The sequence below is a fragment of the Microcebus murinus genome, chromosome 10, assembly GCF_040939455.1.
Source record: "Microcebus murinus isolate Inina chromosome 10, M.murinus_Inina_mat1.0, whole genome shotgun sequence".
Classification (NCBI taxonomy): domain Eukaryota; kingdom Metazoa; phylum Chordata; class Mammalia; order Primates; family Cheirogaleidae; genus Microcebus; species Microcebus murinus.
Window position 1 is genome coordinate 61,591,906 of NC_134113.1, and position 22,531 is coordinate 61,614,436.

The following is a 22,531-nucleotide window of genomic DNA, read 5'->3' on the forward strand; positions in this document are numbered from 1 at the left end:
ATGAGCATGGTGCTGTCACAGGTGAACTTGCTGTTCACCTTCTGTGCCTGACGGCGGCACTCACTTTCACTTGCCTCATCACCACTGCATTCAAAGACAAGAAGAATGTCCAGGTGTGGCTGCACATCTCACAGGTCATGCTAAAAATGCAGAAGATGTCACTGGACCTAGAGAAAGAAGTGATCTGGGATTCATTACATTTGATATAATTGCTGATCTACTAAATGTATTTGTTTAGAATGTTAAGCAGTTGTTTATTTATCAGCAGAATATTCAACAAGAAATAATGCTCTGAACCAAGCTGTCCTATGGGACAAGATTGTTCTGAGAGGTGATGATCCAAAGCTGCTGCTGAAAGACATAAAAACATTTTTTCTTTGGCGATGGAAATGGTCTCAAGGGAAACAGGAATGTCACTTTACCCTATCATGGAACGTTGTACCAAATGCTGGAGTTCTGCCTCTTTTGACAGGGCAGGACATGTATCTGTCCTATTTCCAACTACATATGAAGTAACAAAGTTATTGAATTATTCTGAATTTGAAACAAAAAAATACAATCCCATATATAGGTGGAATAGTATTACAACATTTAGAGGCAGAAATGACTACAGATTCTCTATTTTCCCATGGAGGAAACTAAAGAGTGAGAAAACCATTTTCCTAAGGTTATACCACTGCAAATCTAGCAAAGTTGGCACTAGAATCCAGGTTTCATGTTCTCTAGGCCAGTAATCTGCACCACTTAGAGTTTATCTGTATGTCCATCATTCACTCATTTGCTCACATGGGAGAAGTGACTTTAAAATGAGATGGCAAACTGAGGCTTAAAAACAATGGCATGAACATCATCACAGCCAGGGCAACCAACCATGCTGGTCTGCCTGGGACCCAAGATCCATTCAGCTTTCTTTGTCTCTCTTTTCCTTGCCTTTTCCATCCCCTTCAAATATTACAGTAAATCAATAAATTATGTAAAGGCAGGTTGATAATGTTCTCTACCTGAGAATTTGGAGTGCTAAAACTAGGAAAGTCTTGGGCAAACTGGAACTAGTGGGTCACCCCAAATTAACAAGGTATGAAATACACATCCAAGTCAGCTGGGATTTCAAGAGCTGTCGAAACATTCCTGGGGTGGGGAGGAGTAAAGGTGAGACACAGCTTTGTGATCTCCTGCTTTCTGAGCAAAACTGAAGCAACTAGAGATCATTAGTCGTCTTCTACCGTCTGACTCCTAAATCACCTTCCTTTTTCCACCATTAAAATTTCTAGTCCATGTAAGAATGAAAGAACTTTGTGGGGTGATGGAAATGTTCTGTATCATGATTGTGGTTTTGGTTATGCAACTATCTCCATTTGTCAAAACTCAGCAAAATTGTACACTTAAAACCGGTACATTTTAAAAATTTTTTTTGAGTCAGGGTCTAACTATGTCACCCAGGATGGAGTGCAGTAGTGCAATTACAGCTCACTGCAACCTCTAACTCCTAGGCTCAAGCGATCCTCCTGCCTCTGCCTCCTAATTATTTAACAGCTGGGACCACAGGCGTGCACCACCATGCCTGCTAATTTTTGTAGAGACAGAGTATTGCGCTAAGTTGCCCAGGCTGGTCTCAAACTCCTGGTTTTAAGTGATCCTCCCACCTCAGCTTCTCAAAGTGCTAGAATTACAGGTATGAGTCACCATGCCAGGCTCTGAATTTTACTGTATATAAGTCATACTTCAATAAAGCTGACAAAAAAAAAATCCTCACAAAAAAAATTTCTCACAAAGTTGGGAGGGCAGCAATATGATTAAACCAGTTCATTCAACCTTTTGGGGATATTAACTTTTTAAAAGATATTGCAGGCACAATGGCTCATGCCTGTAATCCCAGCACTCTGGGAGGCCAAGGGGGGAGGATCGCTTGAGCTCATGAGTTTGAAACCAGCGTGAGCAAGAACGTGACCCCATCTGTACAAAAAACAGAAAAAATTAGCCAGGAGTCATGGCAAGAGCTGTAATCCCAGCTACTCAGGAGGCTGAGGCAGGAGATTTGCTTGAGCCCAGGAACTGGAGGTTGCAGCGAGCTATGAAACTACTGCACTATAGGTGGGTGACAGCAAAACTCTGTCTCAAAAAAAAAAAAAAAAAAAAGATGTTACACAATAAAAATACCAAGTTTTCAGATATGGAAGGGAAGATATTTGGTGACAGAGGGTCTTCTTGGTTCTTATAAATTATCTGGAGTCAATAACATTTACCAAGTACTTACTATGTGCCGGGCAACAAGCTAAGAGCTTTACATCATTGCTATTCAAAATGTGGTCCACAGACTAGCAGCATCTGAATCACCTTATTAGAAATGCAGAATCCTGGGAACCACTGCAGACTTACTGAATTAGAATCTGCATTTTACCTAGATCCTCAGGTCATTCCTATGCATGTTAAAGTCTAAGAACCGCTTTATAGATCATCTTTTTTCATCCCTAAAACCCTGTGAGTAGCACACCTAGCAATTATGCTTTAAGTTTTTATTAACTCAACTATTAATGATCACCTATGGCTTTACCTAGCAGTAGTTATAGAGGAGAGAAAAGACATCACTAGTGTGCATAATCTAAGTAAATTTTTATATGATCTACATCCCGTTTTCTTCCTATTTTGCCAACTGTCTTAAAAAATAGACAATGGATTTATTTCCAAGTAGTCTAATAACTGAAAAGAGAGAAGACAGATATAGAATTAATACAAATGTTATAAAGGATTCTTATAGCAAAGAAAATAGCCAATACATAAAAGAAAATGAAAGGTACCAGACTCCTACTGCAGAAGCTGGGTCCAGGTATAATGGAAGTTTTTATTCCATGACTCTAATGCTCACTACAGCTCTGCTCCCTCGTCCAGCCTATACAAAGCCATCCCATAGCTGGATCCATAGGTCTTCCTCCCACCCCAATGGACAGATACTTTATGCCATTAAAAAAAAGAGAAAAGAACTGCACAGAGTAACTCCTTGGACCAGGAACAACCTATATATTTTGCTTTTCTACTATATAACACAGTAGTACAACCTGTTACTCCTGCAAGAATACCCCTTAGAGATGTGGCCTCTTGGGAAATCAACCAGTCCAAGGATATAAGTAGACCAGAACAGACTCAGGATGGCAAGGGGTGGGTAAGAAAAAAAGGGAAAATCAATGGCATGTAAAACCATCTCATTAGAAAAATGAAACTGACGAGTTAATAGCTGAGTACCTGAAAACAAGAGAGCCAAACAAGAAAAGCACATGCTCATTGAGATCACTATATATATATATAAAACTTTATTAAAATTGGGATTACTTACAAACTGTACAATAAAAATGAAAAATTCATAAGACATTATTTTTTCTTATAGAAAAGAGGGTAAAAGTAAGACCCATGGCAAAGAGCCATCCCTGATACTTTTGTTCCTTTCAAAGATTCATGAACATTTATTTTAAACACAAATGACAAATCCTTTATTTAAACAACACCAAGGCATTACCCACAGGCTAAAACTTACCCAGTAATTCCTTAGTCCTGTTATTTAAACATCAATTCCGTAAACATGGAAAACTGTGGCAACAGCAGGCTGTGACAGTTTCTAATGTTCATATTATGACCTATCTATAATACTACGTTAACATAAGAATGCTGCTCATGTTATAGTCAAGTTCAGAGAAGGTGATTTCACCATTTTCAAGTTACCATCAAAAGAGTGTGAAAAAGGAAGACGACATACATGGGTGGGTGGTGTAAAAATCCAAAGCCCAATTCTCGGGGTTTGTGTGACCCACTCCCATCCCCCCTAAAGCTACAAATCCATATAGGCATGAATCTGCTTTGTTTACTCCCAGCAGGCTCTGGCTCATGTCATATAAGGCACCAAATACTTTTCAAGGTAGTAACCATCTAGAATCCAACTCAATAGCAACCTGAGCTAAGTCACCAAAAACACCATTGGGTCACAACAATTATACATGTTCCCCTAAAAAAAATAATAATCAATTTCTGCTACCTAGAAACAGAAACAAAAGGTTTAGGTGCACTTGCTTTGTGCAATGGCTATTTTATGTTTATTACTTGATTTCAGTGCCTATATAATATGAAGGCAAAATAAATCTGTCAAACTGTCCTCTCCTGAGTTCAGATAAAATTCCTGGCACTTCAATAAAGGTTGTTATCTCATATGTCAGACCTAAGTCCAAAGGAATACTAGAAAGACATTTAATTTCCTTTCCTTGTACTTCAACTTTCACTACTCAATTCAGAGAAGTTATGAGTACACAGCCAGGAACCATTTTTACGCAGGCATCCATTTAAGCCCATCTTTTTTTCCTCAAACAACAAAAAGATTGAGGACAATTATATAATCCACTCCCAGGTCTTCTATGGATATGGGGGGGGGGGACTATCTGGCCTATTTGGGTCCTTTTACTCATCAAACCTCTATAATACATGCCAAATAGGGATTGAGTTAAAAGGAATAACCAGTAAAGAGAGGACTGGGCCCTAGAATGGATGAATAAGTGTAAAATGGAATAGTAAGACCCAAAGATCTATCATCAGCAAAATTCCCTTCGTAACAGCCACAAAAATCATGAATCTGGGGGGAAGAAATAGAATAGCTTTGGTGGGATGCAGTGGCTGACAGGAATTCCTTATTAGAAGGTATCAAAGTTGCTAAAAATTGTCCTTGGTTTTGGTCACTGTGTTCTTTTGGTCCCATGAAAACAATCTGAGTGGGAAAGTAAAAGGGAAATATTTTATACAGATGCCTTTTGTATTCCCACTAATGGGAGTCATGCTCTACACAGCTTGGTCAGACTGATTAGAGATGATAGATTTCCAATGCTGAGGAGACCCTGAGCCCTGGAGCCTATTTATGGCTTGGTATTTGCCAAGCAAGATGCTGACATGGCAGCAGACATGGCTCCAATGTCCAGCTCATCCCACAGTTATCCCTTCAATCCTTCTTGATGAGATCGGTCTGAGAGATGAGACTGTGCTGAAATTGCAAGAGCTATAACTGCCAGAGAAAATTAAATGGGGGCTTCAAGTAGTGACTGAGCCAGCAGACTAAGTGGCCAAGAGGGAGACAAGAGGAGCTCGTAAAGAAGGTTTACGAAGTCAAGCAATCTCCGGGCACACAGAGGCTCGGAAGCATCTGGGCAGAGCCACTAGGCAGGCAGGACAAGGACACACAGCACACCAAAGAAGCACCGTCCTTCACCGTCTGAGAGCAATTCTCATGCTGCAGGACCAATTGTTATCTCCGCTGCCTACAGCTCAGGTCTCCAACTACCAGACAGGGAGTAATAAACTGAGTTTGATTTTACTCACCCCAAATTCAAACACAGTGAAAAAAAACTAGTCTTGAAATGGAAACTCTGTTTCACAGGAGCTTACTAAACAAAATAGGAGGAGAATCTTTCCCTACTTCACAATGCTTTCTCACTGAAATAAAGACATGAATCAGGAAAAGTTGCCCTAAAGGCAAGCTACCACATTCCTAAGTAGCTATTTTAGAAAAGGCACCAAAATCTCCAGAGAATCCTGAGACCATTTGTACAGCTGAATTATTTTCTCAAATCAATTTATGCTCAAATATACTAGGTCTCAGTTTCTATAAATAAAGTTTTAAAAGTTTATTTAAGAGGTTTTAACAGTTCTTTGTAGAAGGATAAAATTTTACTATGTACATAATTCACAAAGGCATAACAGTTTCCCAATATAAAGTTCCTTTTACCCTGCAACTTTAACCCATACTATCTGACCAAATACTGCTCATTTTCCACTATATGTCTCTTTGTTGCCAATCAAGGTAGTTGTCGCTTTAAGACAGTCTAAGGCTGTGGAAATAATCAATCTGGAAGGGAGTCTCAGAGCTGACACTTTGGAAGTCAGCAATGGAGCCAGGGCCTTTCAAAATTATCTGCTAAATGGCTGGTTTGAAGGGGTCATTACAGCTTTTAAAAAAAATCATCTGCCTTTCCCATGATCATGGTAAGTAAGCCAGTAAAGCTGATACTATGCTCTTGCCAGGAGCATCTATCTTCCAGGCTAAAGTAAGTACAGCGTTTTCCAAGGTATTGGGGGTGAAGATCACAAAGACAGAACCAAGCAATCCCTCATAAATGACACTGCTAGTTTATAAGGGTGCTTTCCAAAGGCAAAAGAATCTGAAACTAATGTCACTGTAATAAAAGGCAGCATAAATCTCAAGTCAGAAATGGAATTGCAAATAAGTGTAAGTTCACAGAAAAATCTGTCTAACCCTAATGGCTGAATGAGCATCAAGAGGCATGAAGATAACCTGGAGGTCTATTTCCTGGCAGTGCAAACTCTGGTGGCTACACAGCTACAAATTGTACATCAAAAAATTTCATAGACAGTTTCAGGGCTTACAAATTAGTCAGATTTAGGGGAGTGCAGGTAGTGAGAAAAGGCTGAAAGGAATAAGTAGACAAGGTAGACAAAGGAGAAGGGAAAGGAAAGGGGGATAGTTTCTTGATTCCACAGTAACTCAAAGATGTCACCTGATGACAGAAAAAAATATAACCTATAGAAAGCATTTGAACATCCCCGAAACAAGATAACTTATACTAGCAGGAATAATGCTGTAAACTAAGGAGGAGGTATAAGAAATGAAATAAACTCTGAATTGTACATACTTCATAAGTGAGGGAAATATACCCTTCCTGAAAGGGAAAGGGGGGCAAGGAGAAATGGGGAGGGAAGAAGACACATTTATTAAGATGGAATTAAAAGTTGAATATAATAAAAAACCCAAGACACCTCACGTACAGAAGAGCCTACAGGCATGTTCCTAAAAACAGGACTTAAAATATCATATGTGTGACAACTAACTCAAGGCTCAAAACAATAGCTTCTGGGGCTTAAGGGCCTAGGGTGGCCTGTCATTCTGGAGCACTTGCTGGTTCTGGAACATGAGTTTGTTACATTTTTTTAAAAACATTCATTTAAGGAAGAAAATAAGACAAACAAAAATCAATTTTCTTTCCAAAAAGAGTTAAATCAAGTATTATTCTAAAGTCAATAAAATAAAAGCAGAAGTGAAAGAGGCTCAGATTTGTGGATTTCTCTCTGGAAGATGCAGCCTATAGTCTGAAAGCATTATTGCAATTATAACAGTTCTTACTTTGTAGGGCCAGCCTGACAGAAATACCACAATGAAATCAATTTTCAAAGAGGAGCTAGAACACCATGCTAGCTGTGGCCATCCAGTTACTTTGGGAACATAAAAGTGGGATGATAGATTAACCAATGGGCATTTACTACTTTACTCACTCTCCTTCCTTAGGGATCCCACAGAGACCACCAAGACCATTTCCAGAGGGAAGCCTACTCAGGCCTCTCAATTCAGTGGGAGAATTTCTCCACTCTCTTTCAAAGGGTTGGAAGCAATTGCACAACACAAGTAATATGAACCAATGAGGCACCAAGCCAGTCCACATAAAAATAACTAACTACCACTTAAGTCAAGGAGTTGTTTTGTGTGATAGTAAGGCACCGGGAATACGAGTCTTCTTCCTCAGACGATGTTTCCTCATAGATTTCATCCTGGGCAATAATGCTCCCTAATCCATATTCCTGCTCATGGACAGAAACTTCATTTGGTGTGAGGTGGGAAGAGCCTTCCACAAAGTCAGCAAATCTGGAAAAGAGAATACTCATTAGCAATCTGCTTTCTGTCCTTTCTGGTTTTCTTTCAAAATAAGAACTGAAACCCTTAATATGCTCACAGGTCAAATTATATTGAGTCTAACCAATATCTCTGCTCTTACTCTGGCAGGTAAGTAGACTAAAGCAAGAAATAAGGAGAAAAGGAAAGCTGGGATCATAGGCCAATATCCCCTGCAACTCTATCATGCTTAATAAGCACTGGTCTACCTTTTTAGTTATGGAATGCTAAGGTTCCTTTAGTCATCTGTAATCCTGATAAGATTAAGGAGCATTACATAGTTATTCATGTTTATGGCCCTATAAACTTTATGCCTTCCGGATTCCACATTCAAGCTTTCATTGGTACAGTTGCTTTCAACTAAAAAGGAAAAAAAAAAAAAACCCTACTAAATCAGAGGAATGCAAAACTTTCAGAGGGGAAATTTAATATGGTACTGTAGTGTCCCCATCTCAATGCCATGAACAAAGCTAGAATAGATAGTTCCTTGAGGAAACAAGAAACAGGCTACTGCTTAATGTATGATATATGTACCTTTCTCTTGACTACTCCTAGGTTAACAGATAAACAAAGGCCACATATACAACATGATTATCTAGAAGTATGATCACTGGTAGAACTCAAGGTCACAATTACCCTGACAGATACTTAGTATACCTGCCCAAGAGTTACCTTTTTGGAGACTGGATTCGAGAAACAGTCTTCCAAGCAGAGCAGTCTGGACTATTACAAAATTCTCGGAGCTCCTCTAAAGCCTTTCGGGTTTCTACTTCCCCTTGTATTCGATATTCTTCTTCTGTCAGAAGACGAGGAGGAACAGGCTTTTCTTTTGCCTTACACATCTTTCTGTGCTCACCAAAATAACATCATGAATCATTAATCAGTAATCTATATCTATCCCTACCTCTAGCTCCCTTCAGTTGGCCAAGCATATAGCAGGCAGCCTGAACGTTAAGTGCCATCACTCCCACCTTTCTTCCATAGACACCTTTAGTTACAATGGACTTCTGACACATTAGTGTATGAGTGACAAGAAAAAGTAGTAGATATTACTCACTAATATGAATAAATTCACTTATTTTCCAATAAACAGTAAACAAAATATTTATTTTCCAATAAATGGAAAAATGACAAGAAAATGATGGTTTACACTATCATTCTGTGGACTGTGGTCCACAGGAAGACAAATACTTCACGTTTTCACTTACAAGTGGGAGCTAAACAATGTGTATACATGGACATAGACTATGGAATGACAGATAATGGAGACTTGGAAGGGTAAAAGGGGTGGGAGGGGGTAATGATGAGAAATTACTTAATGGGTACAATGTACATTGAGTGATAGGTACACTAAAAGTCCTGACTTCACCACTATATAATATATTCATGTAACAAAATTACACTTGTACCCCATAAATCTATACAAGTTAAAAAAAGAAAACGTGAAACCAAAACACAGAAATTATTTGGCCAGGTACAGTGGCTCACACCTACAATCCTAGCACTTTGTGAAGCCAAGGTGGAGCGTGTCTTGAGGCCAGGAGTTCAAGACCAGTCTGGGCAACATAGCAAGACTCCATCTCTACAAAATAAAAAAATTAGCCAGGCATACTGGCATAAACCTGTAGTCCTGGGTACTCAAGAGGCTGAGGCAGGCAGAGTGCTTGAGACCAGGAGTCTGAGATTGCAGCGAGTTACAATAATGCCACTGCACTCTAGCCTAAGCAGGTGTTTTAAAAAGAAAGAGGGAGGGGAGGGGAGAGGAGGGGAAGGAAAAGGAGAGGAAAGGAGGGGAGGGAATTAAATTATTTGATTGATTAAAAAAAGATTGTAGTCCATTAAAGTGGTTCCCCCAACTGAAGGCATCATTTTATCCACAATAGACAACCACTAACAACCTCGGAACCTATCAACATTCCATATTCATTATGCAAGGTGATAACCTGCAATGAATTGCACCTTAAAATAAGACTAGGACTTCCAGAGCAATTTGAGAGCCAGTGTAAAATAACCTGAAACCAGGTGACTTGAGGAATGTGGTATAAAACTGATATAATTTGCACCACCTAGTGGTAACAAGAACACATGACACTTTACTGGATGTTTTTATTTTATATAAAATGACTAGAACAAAAATATAAAAATGACTACAGAGAGTCTAAAAAAAACAGACTCAGGAAGAACAAATGTAGAAGCATAATACAACAATTTTTCATAAACAAAGAGGCTCCCGAGTCAACACTTCTGTATACTTTTGCTGCAACTGCATCCCACATTGTACATGTCAATACAAAGTTACACTGCCTTTCAGTCACCTGTAGGTGATGTACAGCCACTGAATAGGGTACTCCAGGTTCTTAGTACACAGAGCAATGATGATAATGGCAAGGGCAATGTGTGGTATCTGGATGCCAGAATACATGAAACATAGGCCCATCAGCTGCAAGGTCCAGGTCAGCAGGTTGATACTTCGTTCATTCTCCAAGGGCCCATACTTGTAACAAACCGCAAAACTCATGAATCCAACTGTGAGGACGTAGCCTATGAGAAGAGTTACCAGAAGACATTCTTTTTAATCTATACCTGGTAAAAATAATTTGTGTGGAGAGCAGTAGTAAATTCACTCTATAGCATCTATTGAACCAGGAAATCAGATAAGACCTTTCCTCAATAATTCACACTTTTTCATTATTAGAATATATTCATTAAGTTCCTATACTTTCGGTTGTCCTAGATTTTTCTGGTTCAAACAGAGCATTAAAGCTAAAAGAAAACAACTCTGAAATAGTCTATTTTAAAAACCTAGTAAATGAAAATCCAGATTCGTTATCTCTCAAAGGATAGATTAAAGGCTACTATCTGTATGACCAAAGGATTCTCATTTTATAGATAAAAATTCACTGCAGAGTCCTTTATTTAAGGTCCCCAAATGTATTTAAAATATGATTATATTAATAAAATTAATGTGCAGCTTTTTTAGGAAGATGCTTATTGTATAAAGAGAGGTGCACTTACAAATATCAATCAATTAATATCTTCTCCTTAGCAGCATCATTTTAATTTAAGAGAATGTGGTGACTATACAGGGGTTAGAAATAAGTGAAAAATTATGATTTTTAAAAACTTAATAAAATGACATGAACTATTATCTCCTGTAAGCAGGTAACATCTTTTCATGATCAAATTAACTAAAACAGCCTAAAAACATACAAAAGGAAAGCAAAACCAACACCACTTACTTAAAAGATACTGCCAGTAACACCTCCAGATCTCTTGTAAATTTTTAAAAACTAGTTGAATGAGGTACAGAGAAAAAGACCAGCCTCCTACCAGGATGACGTAAATGGGACTTTTCTAAGACAGAGAGTAGAAGTGAAAGCAAAAAGTTACAACAAGCTTTCCATACATAAATGGAGCAAAATGGAACAAAGATTTTTTAAAAATTTCAACCTACTCAAAATGCACAAAAACACATCTCTCAAAAAGATGTCCTTTATATTTAAAATGGTACTGTCTGCAAGATTCACTGGGGAGATGAGATGCTAAATAACCTAAAAGCCTGACTATGTAATTGAAAAACAGGAAGGACAGACTTTAACACCCCACTGAGCACAGGATTTTAAATAAAAGAATTTGTCTGTAATCAGACTCCAGGTTTCATCACGGAAATTACCTTTCTGAATCAAGGATGGAGTAGGACATTGACTCATCAGCCACCAATGCAAATTTTTAGTGTTCTAAGATTACCCCAGGAAAATAGTCCTTCAGCTATCCAAGCTCATCCTGTGTATGAGGATTCTGTTACTTACCTTAGGCATAAACTTAGATAGTATAAAAATGATGATTAGCAGAGATGCCACAATTCCCACACTCATCCCAGTGGAATAGTAGAAAATTTGACTTCTGCAGAGAGAAAATTTATTTCATGACTATATGTATATAATTCACATACAGCATTGTTGAAATTAGGACAAATAACTCAGCTAAAAGATTTTAAAAGGTGTAAATGTTGGGTGCAGTGGCAATACTTTGGGAGGGTGAGGCAGGAGAATCACTTGAAGCCAGGAGTTAAAGACAAGCCTGTACAACATAGCAAGACCCCATCTCTACAAAAAACTTAAAAATTAGCCAAGCATGGTGGTGCACACAGCTGTAGTCCTAGCTACTAAGGAGGCTGAAGGGGGGAGGGGGACACTTGAGCTCATTCATGATGGTTGGAATCAGGAGTTCAAAGCTATAGTGAGCTATTATCATGCTACTGCACTCCACTATGATCACACCACTGCATTCCAGTCTGGGCAACAGAGTGAGATCCTGTCTCTAAAAATTAAAAAAATAAAGAGGTACAAGATTAGAGCAAGTACAGGCATACACTGAAGATATCTTGAGTTCAGTTCCAGATCACTATAATAAAGTGAATATTGCAATAAACCGAATATTGCAATAAAGCAAGTCACATACAGTTTTGGTTTCCCAGTGTATATAAAAGTTATATTTATATTATACTGTAGTCTAGTAAGTGCACAATAGCATTATATATAAAAAACAATGTATATACCTTATTTAAAAATGTTTTCTTGCTAAAAAATGCTCACTATTATCTGAGCCTTCAGGGAGATATAATGTTTTTGCTGGTCCTAGGTCTTGCCTCAAAATTGATGGCTGCTCACTGATCAGGGTGGCAGGTGCTGTGGCAATTTCTTAAAATAAGACAACAATGAAGTTTGCCATATCCATTGACTCTTCCTTTCATGAAAGATTTCTATACAGTATGTGATGCTGTTTGACGGCATTTTACCCACAGTAGAACTTCATTCAAAATTGGATTCAATCCTCTCAAACTCTAGTGCTGCTTTACCAACTAAGTTGATGTAATATTCTAAATCTTTTATTGAAATTTCAACAATGCTCAATAACACCTTCACCAAGAGTAGATTCCATCTCAAGAAACCACTTTAGGCCAGGCATAGTGGCTCACATTTGTAATCCTAGCACTCTATGAGGCTGAGGCGGGGGGAATGGTTGAGCTCAGGAGTTCAAGACAAGCCTGAGCGAGAGAGCAAGATCCCATCTCTACTAAAAGTAGAAAAATTAGCTGGGCACAGTGGCAAATGCCTGTAGTCCCAGCTACTCAGGAAGCTGAGGCAGGAGGATTACTTGAGCCCAGAGAGTTGGAGATTGCAGTGAGCCATGTTGATGCCACTGCACTCTACCCAGGGTGACAGAGTGAGACTGTCTCAAAAAAAAGAAATCACTTTCTCTGCTCATAAGAAATAATTCCCCATCCATTCAAGTTTTACCATGAAATTGTAGCAATTCAGTCACATCTTCAGGCTCCACTTCTAACTCTAGTTCTCTTGCTATTTCCACCACCTCTGCAGTTACTTCTTCCAATGAAGTCTTGAACCCCTCAAAGTCATTCATGAGGGTTGGAATCAATTCCTTCTAACTTCCTGTTAATGTTGATATTTTGATCTCCTCCCATGAATTAGGAATGTTCTTAATGATGTTAAGAATGGTGAACCCTTTCCAGAAAGTTTTCAATTTACTTTGCCCAGATCCACCAAAGGAATCACTATCTATGACAGCTATAGCCTTATGAGATGTATTTCTTACATAGACTTGAAAGTCAAAAGCACTCCTTGATCCACGGGCTGCAGAACCAATGTTTTGCTAGCAGGCATAAAAATAGCAATCTTCTTGTACATCTCCATCAGAGTTCTTGCGTGACTAGGTGCACTGTTAGTGAGCAGTAATATTTTGAAAGGAATCTTTTTTTTTTTTTTTTTTTTTTTTGAGACAGAGTCTCGCTTGTTGCCCAGGCTAGAGTGAGTGCCGTGGCGTCAGCCTAGCTCACAGCAACCTCAAACTCCTGGCTCAAGCAATCCTGCTGCCTCAGCCTCCCAAGTAGCTGGGACTACAGGCATGCGCCACCATGCCCGGCTAATTTTATATATATATTAGTTGGCCAATTAATTTATTTCTATTTATAGTAGAGATGGGGTCTCGCTCTTGCTCAGGCTGGTTTCGAACTCCTGACCTCGAGCAATCCGCCCGCCTCAGCCTCCCAGAGTGCTAGGATTACAGGCGTGAGCCACCGCGCCCGGCTGAAAGGAATCTTTTTTTCTGAGCAGTAGGCCTCAACAGTGGGCTTAAAATATTCAGTAAACCATGCTGTAAACAGATGCATTGTCATCTAGGCTTTGTTGCTTCATTTATAGAACACAGGCAGTCAATTTAGTATAATTCTTAAGGGCCCTTGGATTTTCAGAATAGTAAGCAACCATTGGCTTCAATTTACTTATCAGCTGCATTAGCTATAACAAGAGAGTCAGCCTGTCCTTTGAAGCTTTAAAGCCAAGCAGTGACTTCTCTGTAGCTGTGAAAGTCCTAAATGGCATTTTCTTCCAATAGAAGGATGTTTGATCTACATTGAAAATCTGTTGTTTAGTGTAGCCAAACCACCTTACTCAATGATCTTAGCTAGATCTTCTGGATAACTTGCTGCAGCTTCTCTATCAGCACTTGGTGCTTCACCTTGCACTTATAAATTGTGGGCATGGATTCTTTCCTTAAACCTCATGAAGCAACCTCTGCTAGCTTCCAACTTTTCTCCTGCAGCATAATCACCTCTCTCAGACTTCATAGAATTGAAGAGAATTAGGGCCTTGCTCTGATTAGGTTTGGCTTAAAGGAATGTTGTGGCTGGTTTGATCTTCCTTCCAGACCACTCAAACTTTCTTCATATCAGCAATAAGGCTGTTTCCCTTTCTTACCATTTGGGTGTTCGTTGGAGCAGCACTTTTAATTTCCTTCAAGAAATTCCTCTGCATTCATAACTTTACTAAATGTTTGATGCAAGAGACCTAGCTTTTGGCCTATCTCAGCTTTCAACATGCCTTCCTCACTAAGCTTAGTAATTTCTAGTTTTATATTTAAAGTGAGAGATGTATGACTCTTCCTTTTACATGAACACTTAGAGGCCACTGTAGAGCTACTCATTAGCCTAAATTTCAATATTATTGTGTCTCAGGTAACAGGGAGGCCCGATGAAAGGAAAAGAAATAGGGGAATGGCCAGTTTGTGGAGTTGTCAGAACACACATGGCATTTATTAAGTTTGTTGTCTCATATGGGCATATGGTGCCCCAAAACAAGTACAATAGTAGCTTCGAAGACCACTGATCACAGATTACCATAACAGATACAATCCAATGAAAAGTTTAAAATATTGCAAGAATTACCAAAACATGACAGAGACACAAAGTGACCACATGCTACTGGAAAAATAGTGTCAACAGACTTCCTTGACACAGGGTTACCACAAACTTTCAATTTGTAAAAAATGCAATATCTGCAAAGCGCAAAAAAATAAAGTACAATAAAAGGAGGTATGCCTGTATTAGCCCCAAACTTGGAGTCAGACAACTGTAGAGATTGATATTATGTAGTTACTATCAGATTATGAAGACCAGTATTCGGCCAGGCGAGGTGGTGCATGCCTGTAATCCTAGCACTCTGGGGGGCTGAGGCGGGCGGATTGCTCAAGGTCAGGAGTTTGAAACCAGCCTGAGCAAAAGCGAGACCCTGTCTCTGCTATAAATAGAAAGAAATTAATTGGCCAGCTAATATATATAGAAAAAATTAGCTGGACATGGTGGTGCATGCCTGTAGTCCCAGCTACTTGGGAGGGTGAGGCAGAAGGATTGCTTGAGCCCAGGAGTTTGAGGTTGCTGTGAGCTAGGCTGATGCCACAGCACTCACTCTAGCCTGGGCAACAAAGCAAGACTCTGTCTCAAAAAAAAAAAAAAAAAAAGTATCAATGAGCTCCTCTCAAATATATCCCCATATTAAACCTCTGCATAATTTCCCACTCCCATCCCCATAAACTCTCCCAAACCAATTTTTATTTCTTCTGAGAAACTGCACAATTTCTCTGGGGAGAAGAAAGAGGCAAGAATATTGCCCAAGTGGAGCCTGGAAACTGGAACTGAACTGATAACCTAGAAGGAGAGATCAATCTTTCATGAGGCCTAGAACACAAAGCTCCTACTCCTGTTCCAGGGTCTTTCTACTAGTCACTCCTTCCTCGCTGTGTTTGTCTCAGCATCTCCAAAATAAGGAACAACTTTCACCAACCCTACGGACCGGCTTTTTCATTCACTACTCCACAAATACTCTTTTTATTTGTGTACCAACTTAATGTTGATTCTACCTTCATTCAATGTTTGTTTACTTATCTACTTGTTTCCTTTATATTTGTACATGTCTGTCTCACCTATCTTAGCTAGCAGGTTCCTAAAAGATATGAATAAGCAGTTGATGTTTGTCTCTTTACAACTAAACAGCATGAAACTCATCAACACACAGCCCTGTAAAAACAAGACCTTAGCATATTATTTTAATGGTATAAAGGGTGGTAATGTTGAACTTCATAATACTGGTTAACTCCTATCAAACTAATGAAGGGTCAACCTAATGGGAATTTCATTATTGTCAATATTATTCAAATAAGAAAAAAACAAAATACACATTAAAGTACTTTTTAAAATATCCAAGTAGGCAATGGCCAAGACATAAAGGTCCAAGAAAAGGGAATGGCAGTACTTACAGTTTTTATGATAAAAGTCAGGCAGGGTAGGTAAGAGCCTTGTTATACCCTAGACTTAGAACCTACCTGCTCAGCAAGTCTCCACAAAAAAACAGCATAAGTCCAAGGAGAAACACAAGGAAGAGCTTGGGGTCAAATCCTGAAACAAATGAAGATTTTGCTTAACATGGGAACAAAATAGTTTAAGGTATTATAGAATACAAGGCAATGTTGGCATTATTGGTCAGCTACAGTAAAATAAATGCAAACAGCCCACCTAAGCAGCACTGTAAACTCCAAACAAAGCCTGGGCACTCTTCCAAAGTATAATTACATCTGTGTACACGCCTGAAGACCTTGTTTTTATTTTGGCTACCCAAGCTAAGGCTAAAAGGAATTAAGCTTCTCATTGGACAAAGCCGGACACAGTGCCATCAGTACTTTAAGCAACTCCCCACAAGGGGTCTCTACCACTCTGGCTTTCAAACCCAAGTCACTCATAATCATGGAATTCAACAGATTTGCCTAGGATTTTAGGTCAGGGCCTTGTGTTCTCTCACTGGCTGCTTTTCTTGCCCCACAGTACCACCTACTTTCCTTCGCTACACGGCACTATGCTGGAAAAGCCCACATGTAAACACATCTCACCCAGGACAGGGGGCCCAAGCAGGGGCCCCTTAGTAGCATAACAGATACTCCCACAGCTTTCATATTCATGAGCTCTAAGTCGGGAGGCCCACAAACAGAAGAGTAGTAGGAGGGATCAGAAAATGTATAAGGAACACAAAAAAAAGGGCAATCCTATACAACCAAAGAACTGTAGAACCCTATGACAATTGGAAGGCCCTAACCTATTTCATAGCAAAACCTAAAAAACATTTCTACTACATCCCAGGACCCTGGGAAATAACCAAGGAGAAACCAAGTCAGAGAACATTAAACAAGATCCACCTCCTCTGAAACTTTCTCAAACACCCTCAGAAAAGGGAAATCTCCTAGTTCCACTGAATAAGCCTTCAACTGCAATGGTCTTCATCTTTATTTATAGTTCCACAATATTTTTTATTAACACTTGTGAAGTATTAATATTCAGTTTTACCTTTCTTCAATGTTTATTTTTTAACCATTTATGTCTTCAAATGTAGGCCTGTACACATTGGGACAGCTACTTTTCTCTGGAAGTGTCCAGGACGCAGGAAAAATCTATCTGATTTACTCTAAAAGTGCTTGGCATATCAGCTCAGGACCATTGGCAGTACACTATATTAGGAATGGAAGTCTTCACAATTCTAGGTTAAGAGGTGTTTAGAATTTTCTGAGGTGAATCTTGATTTTAGGCCTAAAGACTCTGATGTGAGGTAGAAGCTCCATGAACTGTTTGGAGTAGTACTATACACAGGGTTATAATCAGAACCCAAATGGAACTGTCTTGGGCTAACTTCTCTGCCTCCCTAATTATACCCTCCAAAACTCAGTCCGTCCTCACTATAGAATCCATCAGAAAAACAGAGATGAGACTTACTCCGGATCACAATGACACTGTACTTGGTGTCCTTCTCTATAATCTCAACTTTGAGGCAGGTTTTTGTGCTGTACAGACCCACGTTAACATACGTGTCATTCAATTTCTCTTTTAAAAAGGAGGAAAAAACGTTCCAGATACTAAACTGCTCTAGCTCCTTCAGTTTCTCCTCATTCTCCACCTGAGTGACTCGAACCAATTTGGAACTATTTACCCGGATCTGTAACACAAGTAAAATCAGGATGAGAAAGAAGGATATAAGAACTTAAATATTTCACAAATATACTTTTAAAAAAACTTCTCAGAGTAAATAGTTAAATCAGTAATGGTACCAGTTTTCCATAAGACTTATGAGAAATACAGAGATGGAACAGCTAAAACATACTTGGGCAAATAACACTGCACATGGTACAAAGAGACAGCTGTTAGAATGTCTTTTTTTAAGATGATCCGAAACTACTATCAGGCCAGAACACAGGGGGGAAGAAAAGACTTCCAAGCTGAAAGAGTCATCAATACAGCTATTTACAAGAGACCATACAAAGCAAGAGCCTAGAACATTAAGAAAATTACTAGGCCCAAACAGCCTCAGAAAATTGAAAATGTTTCCCATAATGACAGCCTGAGAAGTTCAACCCATTGTCACAAGTCACTGATTATGGGTAAATGTTAGTTAAAATGTGCCCCAGATGGAGTAAGATTTTTATATCAGACAATAAAAAAAGAGAATTTTTAAAAAAACCAACCACAATCCCACCCTTATGTTTTTGATGTAAACAATAAATGCCCTTATCAGTAACTATGTTTAAAGCAGCAGCAACATTTCCAAAAGGACTCATTTTGTTCAATCACTATTACAGCCATTCTTGTTTGCCAGGTGACTTAACAGTCTTATGTTTGCATACTTAGAAGAGAGAAAGAAAAACAAGAAGAAACAAAACAAAACAAAAAACAGTGTTATAAAAAAAAAATGAGATCAAAGTCATTATATCAAGGGGAAACTTCAGCTTGGGGTTGGTTTATGAAACAGCTCATGTAGAATCAAAACAGAATAGGGAGCAGCACGCAAAAAGAGTCTACATCCTGATAGGCACACAACAGTTTCCAGCCCAAAGAAGTCATAAGGCCTTTAAAAAGAGTGTGTGTGGCACCCACGTGCATGTTGGAAATGGAAGGATGGGAAGAGAAGGAAGCAGTTTCCTTGGGAAGAGGAGGAAGGAAGAAAGTTTACTTTGGGGTCAGAGCACTGTAAGCTACTTAAGGAAGCGGAGAGAAAGAAACACAAAGTAGGCATAACTGCTTATTGATGAAAACACAATTCAGGATAATCTTAACCCCAAAAAGATTGTTTACAATACTTTTCTAAAAGTTTTATATGAAAGGGAAAGAAGTATCAAAATATTCACCAATCACAGACAGATATTCACAGGAGCCTCTGCAAGCAGTGTCCAAGTTATTACCTGTATCCGTGTCCATATATCGTGCCATTTTGGTATAAGCACATTTGTATAACAGAATTGTTGGCTGGTACTTCTGTAATAAACTTGGGACTCCTGAAGCATGACCACATTTACATCAATTCCAGCTTTATGCAAAGAAACGAAACAAGAATTAAGCATAACATAACAAAACAAGCTAGTACTATAACACATTTCACAAAAGTAATTAAACTGACCACTTTCTTAAATCTAGGGTTAAAATGTCAGCCTGATTGAATAACAAGAAAAAAACTGAGATGAAGGAAGAAACAAGGCAGTCTTACTTCTGTCAAATTTAATTATTTAAATATTACACATAGTCATTCACTCATAAGCAATAACAGAAGCTACTATTAATGTTTATTAAGACAGTATGCTGTCTCATTTACCTCTCCCAACAATACTAAGAGATAGGCACTCTCTTAATCTGTATTTCATAAATGAGGAACTGATATTTAAAAAAGATTAAGTAGACTGGGGGTTTGGTGGCTCACGCCTATAATCTTATCACTCTGGGAGGCCTAGGCAGGAGGATCACTAGAGGTCAGGAGTTCAAAACCAGCCTGAGGGCCGGGCGCTGTGGCTCACGCCTGTAATCCTAGCTCTTGGGAGGCCGAGGCGGGCGGATTGCTCAAGGTCAGGAGTTCGAAACCAGCCTGAGCAAGAGCGAGACCCCGTCTCTACTATAAATAGAAAGAAATTAATTGGCCAACTGATATATATATAAAAAATTAGCCGGGCATGGTGGCGCATGCCTGTAGTCCCAGCTACCCGGGAGGCTGAGGCAGAAGGATCACTCGAGCCCAGGAGTTTGAGGTTGCTGTGAGCTAGGCTGACGCCACGGCACTCACTCTAGCCTGAGCAACAAAGCGAGACTCTGTCTCAAAAAAAAAAAAAAAAAAAAAACCAGCCTGAGCAAGAGTGAGACCCCATCTCTACTATAAATAGAAAGAAATTAATTGGCCAACTAAAAATATATAGAAAAAATTAGCCAGGCATGATGGCACATGCCTATAGTCCCAGCTACTCAGGAGGCTAAGGCAGGAGGATTGCTTGAGCCCAGGAATTTCAGGTTGCTGTGAGCAAGGCTGATGCCACGGCACGCACTCTAGCCTGGGCAACAGAGTGAGACTGTCTCAAAAAAAAAAAAGATTAAGTAATTTGCTCCAAATCATACAGCTAGTAAACAGCCTGAGATTCACACCCAGCTCTGACTGTGGTCTTAACCACTACTTATCCTTTCTTATAAATGAATAAAGTAAGCTAAATTTCCCCATCTGTTCATTTTCTCTATCCCTTTCCAGAGTAGGATGAACAGAATTGGCAGTATTCTTTATATATAGTCCTTTAGGAAGACACTAAAAGATTACAAAGCAGCTTTCTTTCAGCTGTTTTGTTTCATTTCAAGTTTTAAGAGCAGCCAATGATTATATGCAGTGCCTGATTTACCAAAACAGATTCTCCCCTCAGTTTCTCAGCTAATTCAAGGTTTAAACGTGACCACTCTCCTTTATCTTCCCACTCAAGTTTGCCCAAGCTACCTTCTTTACCACAAAACATTTAAATAACTTCTTCCTTGAGTTGTTATAAAGGAAAATAAAAATCTCAGGACCACACCTCCCTCAACACACACACACATACATATATACACACACACACACACACACACACACTCCCTATGCAAAAGGAAAGGTCAAGCCTACTTAACACTCCCTTCCAAACCAATATGGTTTAGGTGTTTGGCCCCCTCCAAATCTCATGTTGAAATTTGATCCCCAGTGTTGGAGGTGGGGCCTGGTGGGAGGTCGTTTGGAGTTCTCACTTTATTCCCTTTATTAGCTCCCATAAGAGCTGGTTATTTAAAAGAGTTTGACACCACCTCCTCCCTCTCTTGCTCTGTAGGGCAGAGAAATTTGTAGGACAATGGAAGGGAAGAGGAATTTACTTGGGTGGGGCAAGTAACCCCACCTAAGTAAGGTTTGAGCTAACCACAAACCTTTGCTTCTGGTCATTGCTTGCTCGCTACACCGCTGTAACGGGAATTATGGGATGAGGTCATTGAAGCACGGGCAACTGGCCCATCAGGCAATAGAGGGCAACCAACCCGCCAATTATTTCAAAAGGCAATAGTGGGCAACCAATCATTTTAAAGGTCAATGATCCATGCGTAGTCGGCTTGTGCGCAGCTTGTGCACCATGGGGATAAAAGGCATGCCGTTGTTCCGGTCGGGGTCCTTGCCTGCGAGAGTGGCCACTGCGTTGGTGCTCTGGGGCTTGGACCCTGGCTAGCCAGAAAATAAACCTCCTCTTGTGTGATTGCATCCTCGATGTCTCTGCTTTTCTGTCCGGTGGGGCTGTGGAAGGTCGGTCCCTAACAGCTCCTGCTTTCACCATGTGACAAACTTGCTATTCTTCACCTTCTGCCATAAGTGGAAGCTCCCTAAAGCCCTTATTAGAAGCAGATGCTGGTGCCCTTCTTCTTGTACAGTCTGCAGAACTGTGAGCCAAAAAACCTCTTTTCTTTATAAATTACCCAGCCTCAGCTATTTCCCTTATGCAACTCAACAGGGACTAACACACATATAGCTTTGACTAACATTAAGCATCAGCCAGATTCCCATAAAAGGTAAAAGGCCTCAGGTATCTACAAGGACTATACCCGCACATCATTCATAAGGCAATTCTTTGCTGGCCTCCCATAAACAAGGACATGCAAATTGTAACTTTAGGTCTACAAGCTAAGTCTAGCTCCTAAACTAAAATCTGTTTAATTCCACACTAATAATGTTGACTATAAATTTATCTTCCCAGGTGCAGAACAGAGATCAATCATTCTTCTCTACCCAGGAACATCTACATAACTGATTCCTCCTTTACTCCCCTTTTCTCTTCAAACATGACCTTATTATGTAAAACGTGTATTTCCTTGGCACTAAATTAAAGTGTCATAGGAATGTAACCATATGCCTCACTGCCCACCGCCTTTTCCTTTTTCTCTCTGTTTGCCCTCTCCCCTTAAATACTGAGTTCCCAAATTCCTCCTTGAAGAGCTCAGGCCACATGTTTCTGTGGTTTAAGTAAGCTTTTACTGGGTGTATCCTCAAACTTTGCCTTAATAAATCTCCACTGATTAAGATCTTTGCCCCAGGCCGGGAGTGGTGGCTCAAGCCTATAATCCTAGCACTCTGGGAGGCCGAGGCAGGCGGAGGTCAGGAGTTCAAAACCAGCCTGGGC

At 39.6% G+C, this 22,531-nt stretch overlaps 1 protein-coding gene and 1 pseudogene across 1 annotated transcript in view; one reads left to right on the forward strand and one right to left on the reverse strand.

The window, feature by feature from the left end:
* Window positions 1–3,833, forward strand: LOC105877963 (signal peptidase complex subunit 3 pseudogene; annotated as a pseudogene).
* Window positions 2,891–22,531, reverse strand: part of NEMP1 (nuclear envelope integral membrane protein 1) — a 27,685-nt gene continuing 8,044 nt past the window's right edge. Inside the window, exons 2-9 of the mRNA XM_012777028.2 lie at window positions 19,280–19,404; window positions 17,820–18,039; window positions 16,385–16,457; window positions 11,518–11,611; window positions 10,948–11,062; window positions 10,024–10,249; window positions 8,381–8,554; window positions 2,891–7,681 (exon numbers count right to left, since the gene is read on the reverse strand). Coding sequence (XP_012632482.1) covers window positions 7,501–7,681; window positions 8,381–8,554; window positions 10,024–10,249; window positions 10,948–11,062; window positions 11,518–11,611; window positions 16,385–16,457; window positions 17,820–18,039; window positions 19,280–19,404 — 1,208 coding nt within the window. The 3' untranslated portion in view covers window positions 2,891–7,500. The remainder of the gene's footprint in view (window positions 7,682–8,380; window positions 8,555–10,023; window positions 10,250–10,947; window positions 11,063–11,517; window positions 11,612–16,384; window positions 16,458–17,819; window positions 18,040–19,279; window positions 19,405–22,531) is intronic.